General features: G+C 45.6%; 1 protein-coding gene across 2 annotated transcripts in view; it reads left to right on the top strand.

The window, feature by feature from the left end:
- The window catches only part of MNAT1 (MNAT1 component of CDK activating kinase), a 141,092-nt gene extending 121,211 nt beyond the window's left edge, over positions 1–19,881 (top strand). Inside the window, exon 8 of one of the 2 annotated variants that reach the window (XM_074149844.1) lies at positions 18,650–19,881. In XM_074149844.1, the coding sequence (XP_074005945.1) occupies positions 18,650–18,770 (121 nt within the window). In that variant the 3' untranslated portion in view covers positions 18,771–19,881. The remainder of the gene's footprint in view (positions 1–18,649) is intronic. The other variant, XM_074149845.1, reaches the window with a different exon arrangement.
- Positions 19,882–22,132: the final 2,251 nt, after the last annotated feature.

Below are 22,132 nucleotides of genomic sequence, written 5' to 3'. Positions count from 1 at the left end.
CTTAGTATGCATAATTTAGATTTGGAATCATGGTGTGTTTGTTTTTTCACATTTCTTGGAATGCGCTTTCAGTTTAGCTAAACAACATTCTATTTAGAGCATAATTTTAAGAATAATTTTTGTAATTCTGGCAGCAAATGCTCTAACATTATAATTACGCCATAAACATTCAATGTTTTTCCATCATAAACTGGCTATAATCCCAGTTCAGGAATACAGCTTTCTTGTTGCTCTCATCAAGTGAAGGTGCAATTTTGTCCACAGAAATGATTTCTTAATAAAGTCCCCCATTTGGGTTAGTTACGGACTAAAGCAGTTCAAAAGGAAAAGTCTTTCTTTCCCTCTGAAGTCCTAAATTATTTTTGAACTTTTCTTAAAGGAAACTCCCTTTTAAGAATGAGTTAAGACAGCAGATATTGTTCAGAAACAAACTTGATTCTTGCATATATTAAAATATTGCTCTCATTTAACCATCGTATTTAAAAATGGGAACTAGTTAAACCCATGCAATCTAGTGACATTGACATACCTGTTATGTTGTGGATTTTAAAGCAAACCAGGACCTAGCGGTGTACCTCAGGGGTCAATACTGGGACCAGTACTGCTTAGTCTCTTCATTATAGCCTGGCTGATGGGAAAGAGTGCACCCTCAGCAAGTGTGCAGGCAATGTAGAGTTCAGAGGAGCAGCTTGTGTACCAGATGGTTGTGCTACCCTTCAAAGGGTCCTGGGCAGGCTGGGGAAGTGGTGTGACGGCAATCTCATAGAATCATAGAGTCATTCAGGTTGGAAAAGACCCTTGGGATCATCAAGTCCAACCATCAATCCCACTCTACAAAGTTCTCCCCTACACCATATCCCCTAACACCACATCTAAACAACTCTTAAACTCATCCAAGGATGGTGACTCAGCCACCTCCCTGGGCAGCCTCTTCCAGTGTCTGACCACTCTTTCTGTGGAGACTTGTTTCCTAATGTCCAGTATAAACCTACCCTGTTGCAGCTTGAAAACATTCCCTCTTGTTCTATCGCTAATGACCTGTGAGAAGAGACCAGCACCAACCTCTCTACAGTGTCCTTTCAAGTAGTTGTAGAGAGTGATGAGGTCTCCCCTCAGCCTCCTCTGCCTCAAACTAAACAGTCCCAGCTCCTTCAGTCTCTTTTCATAGAATCATAGAATGGTTAGAGCTGGAAAGGACCTTAAAGATCATTGAGTTCCAACCCCCCTGCCATGGGCAGGGACACCTCCACTAGACCAGGCTGCTCAAAGCCCCATCCAGCCTGGCCTTAAACACTTCCAGAGATACGGGGCATCCACAACTTCCCTGGGCAACCTGTTCCAGTGCTTCACTACCCTTACAGTAAAGAATTTCCTCCTAATATCTGATCTAAATCTCCCCTCTTCCAATTTAAAACCATTACCCCTTGTCCTGTCACTACATCTCCTGACAAAGAGCCCGTCTCTGGCTCTCCTGTAGGCTCCCTTCAGATATTGGAAGGCTGCTGTGAGGTCTCCCCTGAGCCTTCTCTTCTCCAGGCTGAACAACCCCAACTCTCTCAGCCTGTCTTCATAGGGGAGGTGCTCCATCCCTCTGATCATCTTCGTGGCCCTCCGCTGGACCCGTTCCAACAGGTCCATGTCCTTCCTGTGTTGAGGACTCCAAAGCTGGACACAGTATTCCAGGTGGGGTCTCACGAACGCAGAGTAGAGGGGTAGAATCACCTCCTGTGACCTGCTGGCCACACTTCTCTTGATGCAGCCCAGGATGCGGTTGGCTTTCTGGGCTGCCAGTGCACATTGCCGGCTCATGTTGAGCTTCTCATCCACCAACACCCCCAAGTCCTTCTCCTCTGGGCTGCTCTCCAGCCATTCTCTGCCCAACCTGTATTTGTTCTTGGGATTGCCATGACCCAGGTGCAGGACCTTGCACTTGGCCTGGTTGAACTTCATGCAGTTTGCACGAGCCCATCTCTCAAGCCTGTCCAGGTCCCTCTGGATGGCATTCCTTCCCTCCAGCATGTCGACCGCGCCACCGAGCTTGGTGTCGTCGGCAAACTTGCTGAGGGTGCACTCTATCCCACTGTCCATGTCTCCGACAAAGATGTTGAACAGCGCTGGTCCCAGTACTGACCCCTGAGGAACACCACTCGTCACTGGCTGCCAACTGGACATTGAACCATTGACCACTCTTCTTCATAAGAAGAGCTTCTTCATGAAGCTCAACAAAGAGAAAAGTCCTGCAACTGGGGAGGAATGGGCCCCCACACACCAGTGCAGGCTGGGGACTGGTGGGCTGGAAAGCAGCTTTGCACAGAAGGCCTTGGAGCACACCAAGCTGGCCATGAGCTAGCAATGTATCCTGGTGGGAAAGAAGGCAAACAGCCTCCTGGGCTGTGCTAGAGAGAGTGTTACTGGCAGGTGGAGGGAGATGATCCTTCCCCTCTGCTCAGCACTGGTGAGACGCATCTGGAGTGCCGTGTCCAGTCCTGGCTCCCCAGTGAGAGAGACACGGACACACTGGAGTAAGGACTTGGGGTGTCTGTCACGTGAGGTGAGACTGAGGGGGTTGGAACTCTTTAATCTGGAGAAAGGAAGGCTCGGAAGGATCTTGTCAATGTGTGCAAAATACCTGATGGAGGGCAGGGAGTAAAGGGGACAGAGCCAGGCTCTTCTCAGTGGTGCCCGGTGAACGGACAGGAGGCAGTGGGCACAAATTGAAATACAGGGAGTTCCATTAAAACGTTTACTGTGAGGGAGGTCAAAAAATGGAGCAGGTTGTCCAGAGAGTTTGTGAAATCTTTCTCCGTGGAGATATTAAAAACTTGACTGGTCAAGGTCCTGAGCAACTTGCTTTGAGCGGGGGAGCTGGACCGAATGGTCTCCAGATGAGCCTTCCAGCCTTCACCTTTCTCTGCTTTATGGCCTTTATGTCTGTCTGCTCTGACTCTGCATGACAAGATGACAAAAATTAATCAAATAATCGCAGCATCAAGACATGTAAAATACCTCTAGATATAAAAAAGAGAGAGGTGATTCCCTTCAAATTGAGAACTTCTAAACCTGAATCCACTGGAAGGCGTCTGTCAGCAGGCTACCTTTATCTTCATAGTTACTTTTTGCAGTGGCCATCAGGTATGGGCTTGGTGACGTGGAATCAGTGGAGGTGCAGTGGTGTAAGGCATGGTGAGTAATACAGCTATGAGTCAACCTGAGGTTTCAAAGAGGTGATCTAGTCTTAAATTCGCTTTGTTCATACCTCACCCTTTAAACTTTCCAGGAGGAAACAAGTACTGAAATGAAAATCCACTTCTGCTCATAAAATAGGAGCAAGCCATCGTATTGTCCTGCTGGTCTCATGGTGTGGTCAGGCTCCCCTGTGGTACCTTTCCTGCTCTTGGAGAGGGATGGCTGGGGTGGAGGGAGCATTGGTCTGACCCGCTACAGCTTTCCTGATGTTAAACGCCTTTCTCTAGCTGTTATCCAGGGTACCAGTATGGAGCTGAGTAATGCCAACCAGGCAATTAATCCAATTGTCTGTAGCAAAAGGAATGGCATTCTCTTCTTTGTATCAAAAAGCGATAGTGTTTGTTGTGCCTTTGATCTCTGTAAATTGCTCTGATGTGGTGAGATCATCTTGAGGAAGCACTGACAGGTCTTTCCTTGAATTTTTTATTCAACTCAATGTCAAAGGAAGAAGGAAAAATGGAATTTAATATGTGCTTATTGTGATAATTCATTTCAATCAACAGTTAGGTTCTTTTGCAAAGTTGCTGTACAGGAGTTGCTATTGGAACGGAGTATTGGCATATGACTTTATTAGTTTTCACTGATGCTAGTTTTGCTTTCCAGATCAGTAAGACTGCTGGCTTCCCTTTCAAAACTAATTTTCTTTATCAGTGTATTTGCTTGTGTGTCTTGATAATCCTTCCAGTTACTGCTTCAGAAGATGTGGGAAGGGGAAGAATACTTGTTCCCTGAAGGTTGCTGTAAACCAGTCATTGCTCATAGGATACTTGATGAATGAAATATATCCATACACCATAAAACTTTATCTCAAAGAAAGTCTTGAGAAGTTAAAATAGTGGTAAATATTCTGTAGACTAACTCTCACAAGGGCTAAATAGCCTGGCCTTGATCCAGGAAGGCACTTAACAATGTGCTTAACTTTAAGCACATTGAATATTCTTACTGGCACGAGTGAAAAATCAATGAGACTGCTCACATGCTTAAAATAAGACATGTGCATAAGTGTCTTTCTGGACCTCAGCCAGAGTGTTCGGCCTGCGAGATGGGCTGAATTCTAATTGTGGGCAAAAGCCAGTAGTGTTTCATTTTGCTTGTGTAGTGTGTTTCTGAAGAATTCATTGACATTGTCTGTGTTTGTTTTAATTGGCCTCCATTTCCCATCTAAGCCATACCAACTCCAAAGCTCCGGGAGTATAATAGATGTGCAACTTAGGGTTGTCAAACAGCTTGTCAGGGATAGTACTTAGACTGTATATATTGCTATAGAGCAGGAACTGGACTTCAAAAAAGCTGGGAAAAGATGAGGTGAAACATGATTGTTTTCTTTGGTAGCCAAGGTTTTAATATAGCGAGAAAATGAAGAGGGGAGAAGAGAAGGGCTGCTGACACATCACACCTTTTCAGTTAACATAGTTACTTCTTAGGAAACATTAAAGAATGCAAACAAATGCATTCATAATCTGCTGGCAGTGGCTGTAGCCTTGGCAAGTAGGCTTTCCTACCTACTATTGATTTTTCTGACTCTCAGGCAGCAATTTGCAATGGGTGGCTCGATCCCTTACCCTCAAAATGGGCAGTGAGATGAGTTGTCACGGCCAAAATATTTTTCACGTTCTAACCAAGCCCTCCTGTTTCTTCAACAGCATCTTTTACTGCTTAGATGACAATTTCCACTGCTGACAACTGTGAATGATAAAATACACTATATTTAAACACAAAGAGCCTCCATGTCTAGAGGTGCAAAATAACCCACCACAAGGCTACTGAGCTCTTCCTTGGCACCAGCTACACTTGTAGAACCCAACTGCAGCACTCTAAATCTGGGACGTTGCTGGTTGGCGAGTGTAAAAGCAGTGGAGCTGCAGTGATCCAGAAGAAATCTTTTCTGTCAACTCTTAACTTACTTGTTTAAGGAAATAGCATGTTGTTCTCCCCCCACCCTCTTTTGTTTTTCAACACCTAGATGTCGGTTGTCTTCCACTTTTCCCCTCTCTGTTTACAGCTTCCTCCTCACATCTGACATTGCTGTTTATTTTTTTTTTTTTTCTATCCAGGTTGTTTGAGCCCATGCAGCAAATTCTTCTTCGTATACTGCCGTTGAGTTGAGATAGCTGATATTTCTTCACCTGTTCTTTTTTTACTGCAAATTAAAATTTTTGTTTCCGTATATGTATTAGATTTAAACTAGATGAGAGAGAAACTTACGGAGTGGTTGAAAAGAGAGTGACCAGAATAAAGGAAAATCAAAACTAGAAGCAACCAGTTGACCCCGTGGAATTTTATATGTAATTACAAAAGTATCTCCTGAAAATGCATCTCCATGAAGGAGCAGCTGCCATTTTTAGGACCCCTGTTCCACGGTGAGTCTGGAGAAGTTCTGAATGAGTTTGCTTGCCGGTTGCTGGTTTTCTTTCAGCTGCAGAAGTGTGCTTGCTATAGCACTACAAGCTCAGTTTCAAGTTATCTGTCAAGGTAACTAGCAGTGTATGTTTTTATGGTGTACTTGCCCTAATGGCCTCATCTTTAACTGTGAATTCCTCTTTTACTTAAAGAAAAGCGTAATGGAATCACCTGTCACATACAGAATTTCACCTGAATTGAATAAGGGGTGATTTAGGGTTCAGGTTTAGAAGGTGTGTTCAGATTCAGGAATAGCGAAAGATCTTTTAAACAGTGAAATGATGTGAACTGAAGATAAAGGAGACAAAATTAGAAGTGGAAGCGTGGATGGAAAATGGTATTTTATAGCTTATTTTTCTTTCAACTGTTTTTCCTTTAGCTTTTCTAAAATCGGCTCTCGGCTTAAGTCTAAGTCTATGAGTGTATCTGGTTGCAGGTGTTTCCAATGTGACAGAGCCTTCTGCCACCTAGTGTTAATGTGAGTTCTCTCCTCAGCAGGGTATCACCAGATAATTTATTAAATGTCATTATTAATGATAATCACCCCCAACTGCCAGGCACTCTCTGTGAACGTTTAAAAATGCAGGTTTTGCGGCAGAGGGTTTCAGAATCGATTCCATCAGTATGTGCAACTGCTTTGGGTACGTTTATTGAGGATGCAGTTTACAAGGTGGGTCAAGTTGTGAAGTAACCCATGGAGAATTTCAGTAATCGTGAATGTCACTCCTCTGTAACAACTCTGTTAGCACTTTTGTCCCCCAGGTGAAACTAAGGGATTTTGCCTAGCTCAGCACACTTCTGCTTTGATATCTGTGCTCCTGCTGTTTCGGGAAATTATCTTAGACTGAAAGTGGCAGAGAATAAAAACTAATTCAACAGAAATTATATAAAACAAAGAACGGTGCCATTTAGACACTTAACTCATTGTCTTTTAGAAGAGTAAAATGAAAATTTCCCATCATCACTGCTTTTTGCCCTCTAGAAATTTCACAAGGGCACAATAGAGAAGGACAATAAAATCCAGAGAATTACACCCTGGTTTCACAATAGAAATGTCAAACTGTTAAAATAGGAAAGTAGGCTTGATGATACTTTATATTTGAGCCAAACAATAATAGCTCCTACCATATGTTGACAGATAGGAGGAAACTGCTTAGGATTGATGGAGTGTTTTTTTTTCCTTCATTCCCCTGTAAAAATATTTTTATGAGAACAGAACAACTCTTTCCCCTTCTCCCCTCCCCCTCGGAGCTTTGACTGCTCTGGGAAAGAGGGGGGACCAGACGGTTCCTTTGCAGGTTGGGGTTGGAGAGCTCAGCCCAAAGGCTGCACATGGCTCCTGCCCTCTTCTCTCTTCTCCTTCCCACCTCTCCCAGGCCCTCCCGAGGAGCAGATGCCAGCATGGCTGAGAGCTGTAAACTTGATCGTCAGCATCAGGCTGAAATGCTGACCTGGTCAGCAGCAACCAGAACCTGAAGAAGCAGAGGGTCTGCTGCATTAAAGCATTAGTCAGCTGGGATACCAGGCGGGCTGTTTTTTTCACCTTGTTTTGACCTGAACAGTCTCATCTTCTTTAAATAGTGCTCAAACTGCAATCTTTTGCTTTCGACAATTATGCTTTTCAAATACTGCCTAAAGAAAATAACTTTAGGTTCTTATTATCTTGAATAACTACAAGCACAGAGCAAGTTTTTAATTTGCTCTGCGCTCGTAGTTATTCATTTGAGATAATTATTAGGTTTGGCGACTTAACTTACCCGATCAGTCAGAGGTCAAAAACCCTCTAGAAATTCTTGTGCATCTTCTGCTATTTTGTTTCTGAGCCATATCAAACTGGAATTACCTTACCACATGAATTCGTTGCTACTCTGTCAGAGCAGAGCATGCTGTGTCACAGCGAAAACAGAATAGACTGGCTGACTTGAGGAGACGGTACTTTCAAAGCTGAGGTTATATACAGCTTTTTCTTTGTTCCAATGATGTTTTTTCCACCAGAAGTGATTTAGGGGTAAAGCCTGTGGCTGTGTAAATGTATTTCTGGTGTTATTTTCCTGCTCTCGGTCCTTTATGCTGGCAGCGGGGAGAAGGTGATGTTTCTTTCCCCTTAGGCCCAGCCTCATGGTTCTGGCTGAGGTTGGTGCCCTGCAGTGGCATTTCAGAGCTGTGCAGGTAGATGGAGGAGGCAAACCAGGAGAGGGCATAGGGGGGAAGGAGGCTGTTGGCCTCCCTTATTATGCAGCCCGGCTGTGACCATGCCTGACACCCGAGTCACCCAGGGGCTCTGTCCTCCTCTGCTGGGACTAAAACATGCTCCTTCAATTTGGAAAAAAACTCTAATACTGCGCCAGCCAGTCCATTTTCCAGCCTCAGGCCCAAAGTCAAGGTCCTTACCAGGCTTCCGGGGCAATAATGTCTCCTCTCTGCTTGTGGCAGGGCGTCCTGTGCTCTGCAGTCGTGGTACAGCCATAACTGTCCTTGCGGTCTGTTGCCACAGAGCTGTGCATCAAGCAAAATGTACTGAAAAAGGGGGGTGAAAAGTCTCTGTGCATCTCCATCTTCTTTCTGTAGGTGTTCCTGACTGAGCGCTCTGTTCGGAAAGGGCTCCCTTCGCTTCACAGCTGCATAATTTACATGGAAGCTGGTCCAGGAGGAATCTCTTTCATGTAGCTTGCTCAAAGCCCCAGTTCATCAGTATGGATTGCTTGCCATGTGCTGGGGGATTTATGGTACATGGTGGGGTGTGTGGAAGTCAGAGAAAAAGGGCAGAGTGTGAGGAACTGTAGGGAATTTTTATCCTAAAAGAAGAATTTGTGTGTCGAAAAGAACTGTTTCTCAGAATAAAAGTTCTGTTCTCTCTTTTTTACCTACAGAAGAGGTGCTGTATTCCTGGAGTTGAACCCAGGGAAGCGTTCCCCTAGCCGTGGGGAAAGGCACAGTGATGTCTTTAAGACTGAACTTGCCCTACCCTTAAAAAAAAAGATAAGCCTGTGAAAACGATTCTGACTCAGGTAGTAAGTTACAAAGCGATGGTTGGCTTCCTCAGCGTAATAATTATTATTTAAACCTATCCGTGTTCTCCTGGTGAATTTGTCCTGAACACAATGTGTGGGAGGAAGAGTGGAGTTGGAGGGCGGGGGGAAAGATGAAAAATTGGAAGATCAAGCCATCCCAAAACATTTCCGCAATATGTTAAAAAGAGAACTACTTTACAATTACAGAAATGATGGCTTAATGGTCTATGTAGGCATTGAAAAGAGAAAAGATCATAGCTGAGAAAAGGCCCTTGCGTTCAATGACATTCTTCCCGGGGTCAAGTATGAGTGGAGCCTGATTTAGTCACAGACTAAATGTGGCTGCAGTTCTGCAGCCCTCCAGAGTGTAATCTATACTAGTCATGCAGAGCGAGTGCTTTGTTGGATTCCAGCTGGGACTGCAGTGTCCTTGTTACGCGGCGAGGCTGCTCAAGGGTGCTAAAACGCTTACTTGCAGTTGTTTGAGCAGTTTCTGTGGTGGCTGATTGATTTACTGTATCTGGAAGTTCAGACCTGGAAACCCGAGCAAGGGAGAACGCCTTCGCCGCGGTGGCAAGGGCTGGGTGTTGAGAGGACAGACAGCTGGTGGGTGACCTCAGGAAGTTGACAAATGGGGGACCAGGTGCCCCCGATGGTCCAGGAGTGCTCCCAGCCCCTCTGCTCGCAGCAACCTGAGTTACGGAAGTCACTTGCGCTAAAGGAAAGCTTCCTCCCAGCAAGGTTTCTAGACATCAACATTAACCTTTTGTTGCCAGCTAAGGACGCAGGCGTAATGGATTCAAGCAGCTATTGGGGAAAGAGTTTAGGCAGAAAACCTTTTAGTTTGAAGAAAAACAAAACCAAAAAAAAATATTAATCCAAATGGTAGTGGTTGTGCATATTTTGGAAATGGTGTTGGAAAGGCCAGCAGGAGAGCGTGGTGCTGAGATGGGCTGTGGGCAACAAGATGCAAACTGTTTACACAGCATAATCCGTGATGGTTCTTGGCTGACTTGCATGGAGCCATTGAAACAACTAAAGGAATTACTGGGAGGAAAGTGGGATGTGAGGAAGCCCCCTAACAATTGGAGAAAGAAAAGTCAGCATGGAACTTGTATCCTTTATTGCATTGAAACACGTGAATGAAAAGAAATTGGGTAGCCTTTAGTTTTCCTTTGCTTGCAAAGGATTAATATGTTTGCAGGTTCTGCTTTCCATTTCCCATTTTTATTTTCAAACAGGCAGTCACTTGCTAAAATGAGAACTTTCAGATAATCGCTGTCTTGAATCTGCCCCGTAACGGCACAGAAATCTATAAACAAGTTGACTTAGACCAGCTGAGAGACCAGCTCCTTCTTCCGAAGTTCGCCTGTTGGGGATTATGGTGTCCTCTAGCAGCTTCAGGGCGTTCTTTTTTTTTTCTTTTGTTTTAAACAAAAACAAACCCAGGAAAACAATTTGACCTCTTTCAATGCTTTAACTTTTGAAAGTGTGTTCGAGCTTTCCAGCGTTAGCTCAGATCACCGAGTCTCCTGCAAAGACGGGAATGGCTGCTCTCTTGTATTTACATTTTCAAAGGTTGAAACTGTTACACAAGTGATGGGTCAAATGTTAAGAGAACCTGATTAAATGTAGCATTTGTTTATTATCAAAGGAAATACACAGATGCCCACAGTGAATTCTGGGCTCACGTGGGGTGCAAAATGTGTTTACCAAACATAGGCTGGATTTGCACATGTGAATTCTCGTTGAATATAAATCTCTAGCTCAGATAATTCCTCGGTGGAAAAAAAAAAAGATTTATTTAACCTGTTAACATTTTTAACATATTGTCTACAGGTGTAATTGGAGTTTCAGTTCTGTCGAAGACGGATATAGGTCAATTTGTGCTGTTTAAGGGGTTTATGTCCCATTTCAGAGGGCTTTAAGTCTGTAGGCTTTATGTCTATAGTCTGCAGTGCTTAAAGTCAATAGTCTGTAAGTCTATAGTCCTTAGTACTTTGAGTCTATGGTTCTTCTCCACATGAAATAGTTGTATCAAGGCTGGCGCCCTCTTAGGTAGGACCCTGCAGCAGGACTGGAGTTGTCTAAAAGTTTTTGTTACAGTAGTGACTGCAGAAACCTGTACGCACAACCTGCGAGTGGTGTCCCGGGACTGTCGTTCAGCCTGCGGCACAGAAAATGTAGAAAATGCATATGAGGTCAGAGTAGTATGAAGCTTCCTTTTTTTCTATAAAACATTTTTCATCATTAGTTTCCTGTCTTTACACTTTAAAACATCTACTTTTTTTTTTTTTTTTTTTTTTAAATTATATCAGTTTCCGTAGGGCAGAAGGCATTTTTCTTTGTTCTTTGATCTTCATTTCTCCATGCTTTTTCATCTTACCTTCAGGCAACAGCATTGACTTCTCAGTTACTCCAAAGGCTGTTGTTGATCTGTGTGTTAAAATAAATGTGGGTACCCGATTCTGGTCTCAAAAACTAGAACAGCATTAGAATTGCAGTGCTAGGAAAATACTGGAGAACCAGGTGCTCTCGCAAATTTTTCTTCCTTTAAACTTTTTTTTTTACCAGTAGAAGAGTTTTGTTTTGGTGGGGTTTTTTTATGACTCATTCACTTAGGAGCACTGAAGATGTATTTTGAGATGGCTGTCACAAGAAAATTTCCCTCCATTCCATCCCCCAATGTATTAGCTTTCCAGTGGAAATGTTTGGTCTCTGGAGTCTGGATTTCATCACAAAAAGAGGAAGTGTTCAGGGAAAGCAGTATGGGAAAATGTGATTCTGTTCTCTTCCCCCCAGCAAGCATGGCTTCTTCGACTTTGTGTCTTTGCATTTAAAGATTTTTTTTTGCTGCAAGATTCACAACTGTAGTTAACAATGTCCTAGGTAATTTTTAATAAAATCTCTGGTACAGATAATTAGATATATCTTACAGTATATGTATGTGTTTCACCATTAAAAGAGGAAACAGTTTATGTGAAACAGCAAAAGTGCCTTAGTTTTTGCGTTAAACACTGCGGAGATTCTTCTATTGATCACTGCAGTAGCTGAACGGTGAGGGGTGAAGCTGCTGCTTTCAGAGCAAGAGCACTGAGCCCCGGGATGCTGCTGGGCACGTGTGGCTGAAATGTTTGCCCTTTGATATAAGGGAGAAGGGGAAAAGAGGGAGGAATAACTCATCCGTGATCTCTAGCTTTGGAGAGTCAGAACTGGATTTATCAGAGACAGCTGTTTCATGACTAAGAGTACTTTTCTAGGCTTTTTTTTTTCCTCTCCTTCAGTGTCCGGTACCACACCTTTGTGCTGTTCGTCTTAGCTGAAGTGGGCTGTGGCAGACCTGTTCTATTTTCATTTTAAAGAACTTTGTTTCATCACATGCAGTTGACTTGTACTCCTGCCCAGAGACAATCTGACAGCATTTGAAACAAACTGATATTCAGAAAAAGCAGATGGACGAGGCTAAAAAGAATCACTAGAGGTCCTAGATTTCTTTTATTGATTTTGTGGGTTGGGAGGTTTCTTGGCTTTTCTGCTGGGAAGAGTTATTTCTGGTAGAACAGAACTTAGAAGACCTAAAACTGGAAAATAAAAGTTCTAGGAAGCATGAACTCATAATCCCAATTAAGAATTTTTTTCTTAAATTTTCATTTTAATATATAGAGACCCATTAGAGTCAGTAGGAATCTGATTTTGAAGAATTTATTGCAAGATGAAGACTTTAACTTTTCCTTATTAGAAAGTTGGCTGAAGTTTCCCTCTGAAGTAAAGGAGGAAAAAAATACTGAGTGACACAGGACTAACTTTTCTTCTAATGCTGGGGAGAACTGCACTTCTAGAAGACTCTGGTGTCTGAATTCATGAAAATATTTACTTTATAGCCAGCAAGGCTATGTGGAATTCAAAGTCTCAGTGTTTTCGAGCCTTTCCAGGTGCAGGGATGAGGAGGAGCAAGGCCTGGGCATTTGACTCAGACTGGCCAACAGGATTATTTCAAATTAAAGTGATTAAAACGGTTAAGCTGTATTTATCAACCAAATGATGTCTTGGTTCCTTGAGCCAGCCATGGAGCTACTCCTTTCCAGGGAACAATACAGGGAACATAATACATTTTTTTCCCGTTTAGTTCTTGCTGTCCTGGAGAGTGGAGAAGAGTGGCCGATGGTAGATGCCTTGCTGCCATCGGGGCTGGAAGCCTGACCTCAGGCATGGGGCAAGGGCTGCAGGACGGACTGAGCTGGGCTGTGAGGAGCCTCTGCTGAGTTCATGGTTGTGTTAAAGTGACACTGTATGTTGGAACAGGCCGTACTGGCTGGTGTTTGGCAGGATTTTCTGATACCAATAATAGCTGGCTCGTTTTTTTAAGATTTGAATATGACAATAGTGCCCAAAGAGTGTCTGTTAAAATAGATGAAAGGCAGCTTTTTGACTTTTGAGGACTTGGGATCAGGGTTATTTTGTAGAGGTGTCAGTTGCTATTGCTTTGAGTGCCAGCTTCCTGTGTGTTGTGGTTTTGTCCTACCTTAGACAGGGAGAGCCACACCACATTTGAACAGCACCTGCCGAAAGCCTGTTCCCAGATTAATTTCCCAGGGCAATTTAATGAAGAACAGCAATGAACTCGGCTCATTTTATAAGCAAATTCTTCTTTGGCTGCATGGACCGACTGTGGTAGAACTGGTTCAAACAAAAACAGGGTTGAGCGGAGGAGCTCGGTTTTCACCTGCTCAGGGGCTGTAGAGTAAGCCAGGCCACACATTCCTCAACAAAAAACAGGCCAGAGAAAATCCAGTTTCTTACGTGCCTGTCTCATCTGATAAGACCCCAGTCTCTGCGAGAATACTCTGAATAATGCATCAGTAGCCCCCTTTAAGAGACTTGGTAAATCTAATGAAAATACTGTCTCCAGAAAGGTTGAGGAACACACTGCTTACTGCTGTCTTGCTAATGCTTTACACAGTTTTCCAGACAAGAGTATTTGGGTTGCTTTCATGCAACCACTATATTCTTTAAATGATGAATCTGGAGAATTTCCCAGATCTAATGTCTGCCGCATTACTTTGTGTCTTGGATACTGTGGATAATCAGATGAGCAGTAAATCTGCTCAGTGGAATAGCATTACATTATCTTTTTTTTTTGTGTGTCAAACAACTTGTGAGTGATTTTTCTTTTCTTCACCCCCATAAAATACTTAATAGATCAAAAAAAGTAAAATCTGGACGCCAAATACAGGGTACTCCATGTCTCTCTCTGCTAACGCATCTGCAGAAACACCAATGGAGCAGTGTTTATCTTGGGTAGATGGTGGAAGATGGTGTGAAATAATCCCAAGCGCTGATACTTTCAGTTGGGTGGGTACAGGAAAGTGCAGAGAGGTTTATTTGGCTTCTTGGTTGCATGTTCGAGGTTGGGTTTTTATTTTTTGGCTTGGTTTTTTGGGGGCATTTTTAAGCCTGGTTTGATTGTGCTGTATCTCCATCCTCTCCGTTTCTGAAGTCTTTCCTGAATTTCTCTGAAGCCAGCCTGTTCTGTTGAGCTGGGGGGGCACGTTTGGCAGTTGTCTCTGGTCTCGGCCATTGCAATCTGACGAGCTGCTGCTGGGTCCTCTGGCTTTCACAAACGGCAATACCGAGCGGTGCTGTGGCAGCCTGGGCAGAGGTGGAAAGGCACGGGAGATGGTGCCCACTGCCACGCCGAGCACTTCCGCATCACTCTTCAGCGGTCCCAGTCGTTCCCGATGAAGTGATGGTGATATGGCCTTTGGAAAAGAGGAAACACGAAGGAAACCCACCCCCTGGAATGACCGGCTTGGTGCTGAGGCTGGTCAGGATCAAGTGTGAATCACACCTCTTGCCTTGGAAACAGGAGGCTTTTTTTTTTTTTTTTTTCCCCACATGGTGATGAGAAACTAAAGGTCAGGAATGAGCCCCCTAAAGGCTCATGAAGAACAAAATACGATGTGTTTTAACTGATGTGAAAGGTTAATGGGGGAGATTAACATGCAATGGCTGCAGCTGAGGAGAGGGGGCTTGTTTGGGCAGAGCCCGCAGCAGAGCGGGGGCATTGCGGTGAAGGGGAAGTGTGAAACCCTGGGCCAGGGAACACACAGCCCTTCAGCCCTCCTCAAAAATAATAGTGCAGGCTTTTTTTAACTTCAGAGTTTAGTCTGCCCTCAGTAAAAACAAGTTACATTAAAAAACTGCACCAGAAAAAGCAAACGTCTTTTTCCTGGTTTCTGCTTATAAGATTTACAGGTACTTAAAATAAACCCATGAAAAACAGACCCAGTGTGCTGGAATTTGCTAACTAGTGAGAGCAATTACCTCTGGGTCCCGAGGCCTAACAGAGCTGGACTTTTTGGAAATAAAACTCGGCAAGCGCTTCTTCTTGCTGCCGTTGTGAAGGTGTACGTGAAAAGATGCGCTGAGCTCTGCCAGAGCCCCGGGAGCCCGGTTCAGAGGGATGCTGCTGGAATGGATTCAGGCAACGCAGATGGGGATCGGTGTGGAAAAGTCGGTGAGACATTTGCTTCTCATTGTGTGGCTTCAGCGTGGCAGATTCTTTGCAATTGCCTGGTGTACCACAGTAATTAAATGGGTCAAGAGCAGTAAGTTTAGATACTTAACAAGAAAATAAAGACCTCACTTGACAGCCAGCAGCACGTCGGGCTTGTTTCGCAGGAGTATGGAGAATTAACGTGGGTTGCTGGAGTAAAAGTTGATCTGAGCTTTTTTGGCAATGATGATGTATAACTGATATGTGATATATCAATTATATCACATATCAATTAACATACCAATTAACTATAAATGCTGTAATAGCTGTAAATCAGGCCTTCTTATGAAACTAATACCCCAATTTCAGATGACCTAAAAAAAGGGAAAACAATTGGATGGTCACATCCAGAGGGTAGTGGTCAACGGCTCAATGTCCAGGTGGAGATCAGTGATGAGTGGTGTCCCTCAGCAGTCCGTATTGGGTCCAGTACTGTTCAGTGTCTTCATCAGTAACATAGACAGTGGGATCGAGTGCACCCTCAGCAAGTTTGCCGATGACACCAAGCTGAGTGGTGCAGTTGACATGCCTGAGGGACAGGATGCCGTTCAGAGGGACCTGGACAGGCTCGAGAAATGGGCACATGTGAACCTCATGAGGTTCAACAAGGCCAAGTGCAGGGTCTGGCACCTGGGGCAGGGCAGCCCCTGGTATCAATACAGGCTGGGGGATGAAGGGATTGAGAGCAGCCTTGAGGAGAAGGACTTGAGGGTACTGGCGGTGAAAAGCTGGACATGAGCCAACAATGTGCGCTTACAGCCTAGAAAGCCAACTGCATCCTGGGCTGCACCAGAAGCAGCGTGGCCAGCAGGGCAAGGGAGGTGATTCTGCCCCTCTACTCTGCTCTGGTGACAACCCACCTGGAGTCCTGTGTCCAGCTCTGGGGCCCCCAAGGATATAGACCTGTTGGAGCAGGTCCAGAGGAGGCCACAACAATGCTCAGAGGGCTGGAGCACCTCTCCTACAAGAACAGGCTGAGAGAGTTGGGGACCTTCAGTCTGGAAAAGGCTTTGGGGAGACCTTATTGTGTCCTTTCGGTACTTAAAGGGGGCTTATGAGAAAGATGGGGACAAACTTTTCAGCAGGACCTGTTGCAACAGGGCAAGGGGTCATAGTTTTAAACTAAAGGAGGGTAGATTCAGACCAAATATAAGGAAGGATTTTTTTACGCTGTGTGTGGTGAAACACTGGAAGAGGTTGCCCAGAGAGGTGGTAGATGCCCCATACTTGGAAGCATTCAAGGCCAGGCTGGACGGGGCTCTGAGCAACGTGATCTAGTTGAAGATGTCCCTGCTCACTGCAGAGGCATTGGACAAGATGACCTTTAAAGATACCTTCCAACTCAAACTATTCTATGATAGACTCTGCCTCTCTCCTTTTAGTGATATATAACTAACAAAGGATAAGAAAAGTAATGAAAAATACAGAACCAACCATTGTTAATACAGAAATGTAAGTAATCACGTTTTCTCTGAGCTGTTCCGTGCATGAGTGGAAAGTGAAGTTTGTGCAATGAAATAAACGCGATAGAAGTAAAATCTGAGATGGGATTTGATTTTTATAAGACTCTCTGGTTTGGAGGTGGAGGTAGTTTCACACCAGTATTTTGAAGGAAATTATTTGTTGTTGTCAGTCACCTTTCATCACTTCTGGCTGGGAAAAGGAGCTCATGTCTCCCACAGCAGTTGTAAAAGACCTTTGGGAAGGATGAGATTTTCCTCCTGAAATATTAAGGGACAAGTAAAAAGAATGTTAAAAATAAGAATAAAAATCCATTAAATGCATTCTCCCACAAAACAGGAGCCCTCTGCAGACCGTCTTCCCATGCAAATTAAGAGATGGGACCAGCTTTGCCGCTGTGTTTGTAGATTCCCTTTGGACTAAACACTTTGAAAAGGGTTTGTCCCCTACTGTCCATGCCCGTCCCAACGGGAACCCGTGCACAGAAGCGAGGACCAGACTCCAGCGTGAGTTGGTACAAAGTGGCTGAACTTGGCCACAGGAGGCAAGTTCAGTCTCCCGGCTTCAGCGTCTCACCAACAATCAGCCAGAAACGCTGCTCATGTCTGTGCATTGTGGTTATTAGCTGCAAGAAATAAAGTTTTAAAACTGTAATTAATCATTTCTAAGTAACCTCTTTTTCTACACATTTATGGCATCAATGGGTATGACTGTTTATTATGTCTTACCTATAAAATCTGACCTGTTTTATATACTCTTTATGGAAACAGTGTACAGTCATAAATTAAAAGATGGAACTGTTTTGGATATTTTACTGGTGGTCCTGTATTTTCCTGCCAAAAGTGCAGCTGTTTTAGGTTTCTCGGGATAACATTATAAAAGGCTGTATGCGTTCTGCAAGTTTATGCTTGAATTGCCAAGCCAGAGGTGGAATGACTCAACCTTCCCAGGAGCAACACGTACCAAGTGATGAATCCAAACAGCCAGCTGAAGCTCAGTGGCTGACGCGGTGACTGTGAAGAGTGGTTCCCATTTGTGGTGTTTTACCCGGCGTTCAGAATTTGAGATGGTGGTTGTGCTGACCCTGAGAGGCTACAGCCTGCGTCCGTCTGTATTGGATGGGGTTTGGGTGCAGAACTAGCTGAGGATCTGGCCTTGGACCTGCCTTACATGGGGTGCAAGAACTATAGGGTCCCAGCGTTGAATGAAACCACTCAAGCCCCCTGGAGCGGACACCTTTAATGGGAGCCCTGGGTGGGCACGGCTGGGTTGGAGCCCTCAGAAGGAGCTAAAGGGGAGCCAAGAGCTTACGGCAGCGCCGGCGTGGGGAGCCTGTTTCAACGTCAACTCATCAGTCTGGCTGGTTTGCTGTAAAATTAGCTGGCTTTGCAAATGGCTGACGATGCTTAATTAATCGGGAAGTCCAGAGGCTTCTTCAGCCAAAATGTTGATGACGGGCTCCTACGGATCTAATTCCCTGCTGTCGGTGGACTTACTCCAGATAGATAGGCCCGGGAGCAAAAAGTTCAGCCCTGTTGCCATGGGAGCAGCCGGCACAGGCAGCTCTGGGGAGCGCCCAGCAGAAACTGGGCAGAGCTGAAACCCCCCGGTTCCTGTGGGAGCGCGGGAAAGCTTGTGTGGTGTCACCTTAGAAGGAACTGCTGGGGGGGGAGAAACGCAAACCCTTCCCCAGGAACGAGCACAGAAAACACAAACCAGTGCGTGTGCTTAACCCTGTGCAACCTGCTGCGAAGAGGGAATGTTTTCCGGTGCCGGCGGGGCAGCGTGTCTGATGGTACAGCAGCATCGTCGTTGTTTTAACGAAGGGCAGTCTCACGCTGACACCTTCGTAGGTGGCTCACAGCAGGCAGCTCCGTCTCCTCCCTTTCTCCCCAAAAGCAGCCTCGACCGCCCTGTACCGTGAACTACGCAGGTGTTTATTTCCGCTCTAAGAGAATGCTTCTCTTTGTTCTAGGTATCTCAACCACGTGCGAGCCGTTTCTCCGCAGGATCTTGCTGGAGGCTACACTTCTTCTCTTGCTTGTCACCGGGCCTTACAGGATGCTTTCAGTGGCCTTTTCTGGCAGCCCTGTTAGCCGGTGAGCATCAGCCTGTGACCAGGGGACACCGAACACAGGGGAAAGCAAGTCAGGCCAGCAAAGGTCGGGTAAATTTGCTGCCATCTGCTCAACAGCTAAGCTCCGGTCACTTTTCTGTGTCAAACCAGCTGTGTTTAAGTGTTAAAGGAAAAAAAAAAACACAACACCAAACCCCAACCCATCTGCACCAGAGCTTTGTGAAATGGCAGATAGGTTTTTGTGGAGGGGAAACTCGTTAGTCATGTGGCACTTTGCTGAGGGAGGCTGAAGCAATAAGCCACATCTAATGGAAGATGTGAATAACTCGGCTGTATATGTTTGAGGTTTAAAGAAATACACTTGTAAATTTTTTTTAAATAAAGCCAGACTTTTTTATTGAAGTTTGTGGTTTTACTCTCATTGCAGGCTTTTATTTGCACAAGCATTTAAATGCCATTTTGATTATAACATTTAGTGTCAATATTCAAGCCTGCATTTTTTTCCCATAAAACTAGTTTCCCCAGTCCACACAAGTGGGTTTTTCCTCCTGCCAGCTGGATGAGATGAGAAACCCTGGAACTATGCTGACACAACTCTTATGCAGGGTCCTTCCTGATGTCACTTGGTTCTTACCTTTGTCTGGAAAACAAATCTTTAGCTCAAAATCTTTCAACTTTGTTCCTGTAGAAGCAATCTAAGAAGCCTTGATACAAGGCTCGGTCATTAAAGTAGTCAAAATTGGCTTAGGTTTTTTCTCCTGTTTAGCTCCGTTTGCAACTTTCCTGTCACACGTTCAGGAGCTTCTTTAGGCAGGAACATCCCTTTGTCTGGCTTTTGGGATGACCCTTTCCACTTGATCTGCTGCTTTTACATGTTCCTTCCCTTCTCCTTGTGGTGGGAGGTAGACTAATTGCAGCGGAGGTGGGCTTCCCGTGGCAGGACTGGTCTTCGCTGTGAGTGTGAATAAACTGCAGGAGCCTGGAAACGGCCCGGGACAGCGAGCACCTCTGGAGGAAAGCCGGGACCAGGCTTTATGGGTCAGCCGTTAGCAGTTGCTGAACACTGCTCCGAGGAGTGTACTAAATGAATGTATTTTTTCTGTGTTGTAATAAAGAGAAGAAAAAGGTTTCTTCCAGAGTCGGTGCTTCCTATGTTAAGGAAAGTGGAGGGAGGTATCAGTTTTCCCATTGCCCTTTCTCTGAAATGCTGTTGTTTGTGCCCAGCCCAGTTGCCGACAGGCACTGCTGCCCGCAGGTACAGTTGCACACAAGGCGGGGGTGCGGAACAGGCTGTAGCCTGTGGAGCGCTGCTCCCTGCCAGGGGCAGGTCGCCTGCCTGGAGACACCGCGCCTGTGGCTGGGTGTAGTAGGATTCTGTGTGTAGCCGCACAACGCGGCTCAGAGACCGCCGGCACGCCTGTGCTGCAGCCTGGCCCAGGGACGAGCGCTGCTTTCTGCCTGCGGCCCTTCCTCCTTTCCTTGACATGCCCTGTATTTATCTGTTCCCTCACTCGGGGGTAGCTGGCTGCCACCACCGCCAGGCTGATCGTTTTCCTAGCAGCCAGCTAGGGAATTTGTTCCCTCTGTCACACACGCCTGACAGCCCGTCTCCTCTCCCCCGATACAGAATAGCATGGTCCTTCCGGGATTCTGCTTGGGACTCTGGGAGGGAGTAGCAGGAACCATGGGGGGGCCTGTGTGTACAATTTTGGGGTCGCTCAGGCTGGTGAAGACACCTCCCCCACCACCTGCTTCACATTCGGGTTGCACAGCCTCGGGTCATCGCCCTCAGGAATGCAGAACTGCATATGCATATTAATATGTATCATTTAAATACCCTCATACAACTTGCATGCACGTTATCTGTCGTTTGCTATTTCATGTAGAAGGGTTATACACAGACGTGGCAACGCACAGAAATACGGAAAAGCCCCTGGTTAGGAGTATAGCTCCGGATCTAATCCACTGACTGCCACCCAAACTAAAGCTCTGCTGCTAAAACTACAATGGCATTTAATCCTCACGTGGACGAAACTTCTACGAACTAAAAATCCTTCCCTGCCCTGGGGTACTTCAGTCACATGCTGAACATGAGTTACGTAGTTGACTTGCTTAACACAAAAACGGGGATCAAAGCCAGGTTTCTGCAAGTGCAGTTGTGCCAAGAAGCCCTAAATTTGGACTGTGAGGCAACGCACTCAGTCCAAGGGACCTGCCGTCTCCGGCAGGACAGGCAGGTGTGTTGGCACAGGTCACCAGGTGACCACACCATTCCAGGATGGTGGAGAGCCTTATCGCTACAGACGTGTCCGTGGCGGCTCTGAAAGAACAAGAGCAGCTTTTGGTGTCCATGGGAACCCCACAGGGCGGCAGTAGGAAAGCAGGCGGTGGCGGTAGCCGATGTCACAGGCAGCAGAGATGGCACGGCAGGCTGGAGGCAAGAGTCCAGCGCTTGCTCTTAGAGGAGCAGTGACTGGTGGGAAGAGGAGATGACGTGCCTGTCATTGACAGCGAGGACAAATAGGTTAAAGCTGTTGCACCATCACTTTAAAGGCCAGTGGAGGAATGCTGAGGCTGGAGGGGCAGCCCAGGGAAGTAATCTCTACAGCAGCTTTCAAAATAGTACGAGTGAGTCATGATAATTTTTTCCCCCGGTTTGATAAACGCGATCTAGCGGTAACCAAGCTGTGAAGGCTGGCTCCAAAGCACCGGCCGCGTCGCCAAGGGCGAGGCTACAGCATAAAGCCACCGAGCAAAACAAATCTACAGGCCTTATCGGTTGTTTGGGTGAGAACCAAAGCATCGAGGTACAGTCCCCAGTGATGGAGCCACAGCAGCAGAGCCAGGGAGGGTGACAGATATCTGGTCACCGAGTTGCTGGGGTGAGCGCTGAGCTTGGACCGAAGGAAGACACCTGAAACAGAGAGGCTGATCCAAGCTCTCTGGCCAGACAAACTATTTGTGGTTGACATTGCCCAACAATAGTTTGGATGGGCAAGAAAAGGAAATCAAAGGCAGAGGCTTTTCGAATCCCTGCAGAATACAGGCAGCCCGTCGGAGAGATCATCCAGGGACCGCAGCAGAGGAGCAGTGGGGGAGGCAGGGGAGAGCTGGGAGACAGCAGAGGCACAACCACCACAGGAGGACGCGGTTTCAAGAGGACAGGACTGTTCCGCCAGGTACTGGGTTTCAGTCCGGCGCTTCAACGCAAGCGTGTACTTAATCTGCAAATGGCATTAGAGTCTTTCCTGCTTTAATGGTGGGCAAACGCTAAGCTAGGAGTCAACCAATCCCTAACTAAATCTCAGTGTTAAAAAGCATTTATTACTCCAAAAGCCTAGGAACAAGTATATATGGCTATTTGGGCCTTTTTGTATCTTG

Source organism: Numenius arquata, chromosome 6 (assembly GCF_964106895.1).
Source record: "Numenius arquata chromosome 6, bNumArq3.hap1.1, whole genome shotgun sequence".
Lineage (NCBI taxonomy): Eukaryota > Metazoa > Chordata > Aves > Charadriiformes > Scolopacidae > Numenius > Numenius arquata.
Note: the sequence above shows the minus strand (reverse complement) of the source record. Positions and strands in the feature narration are given on the sequence as shown.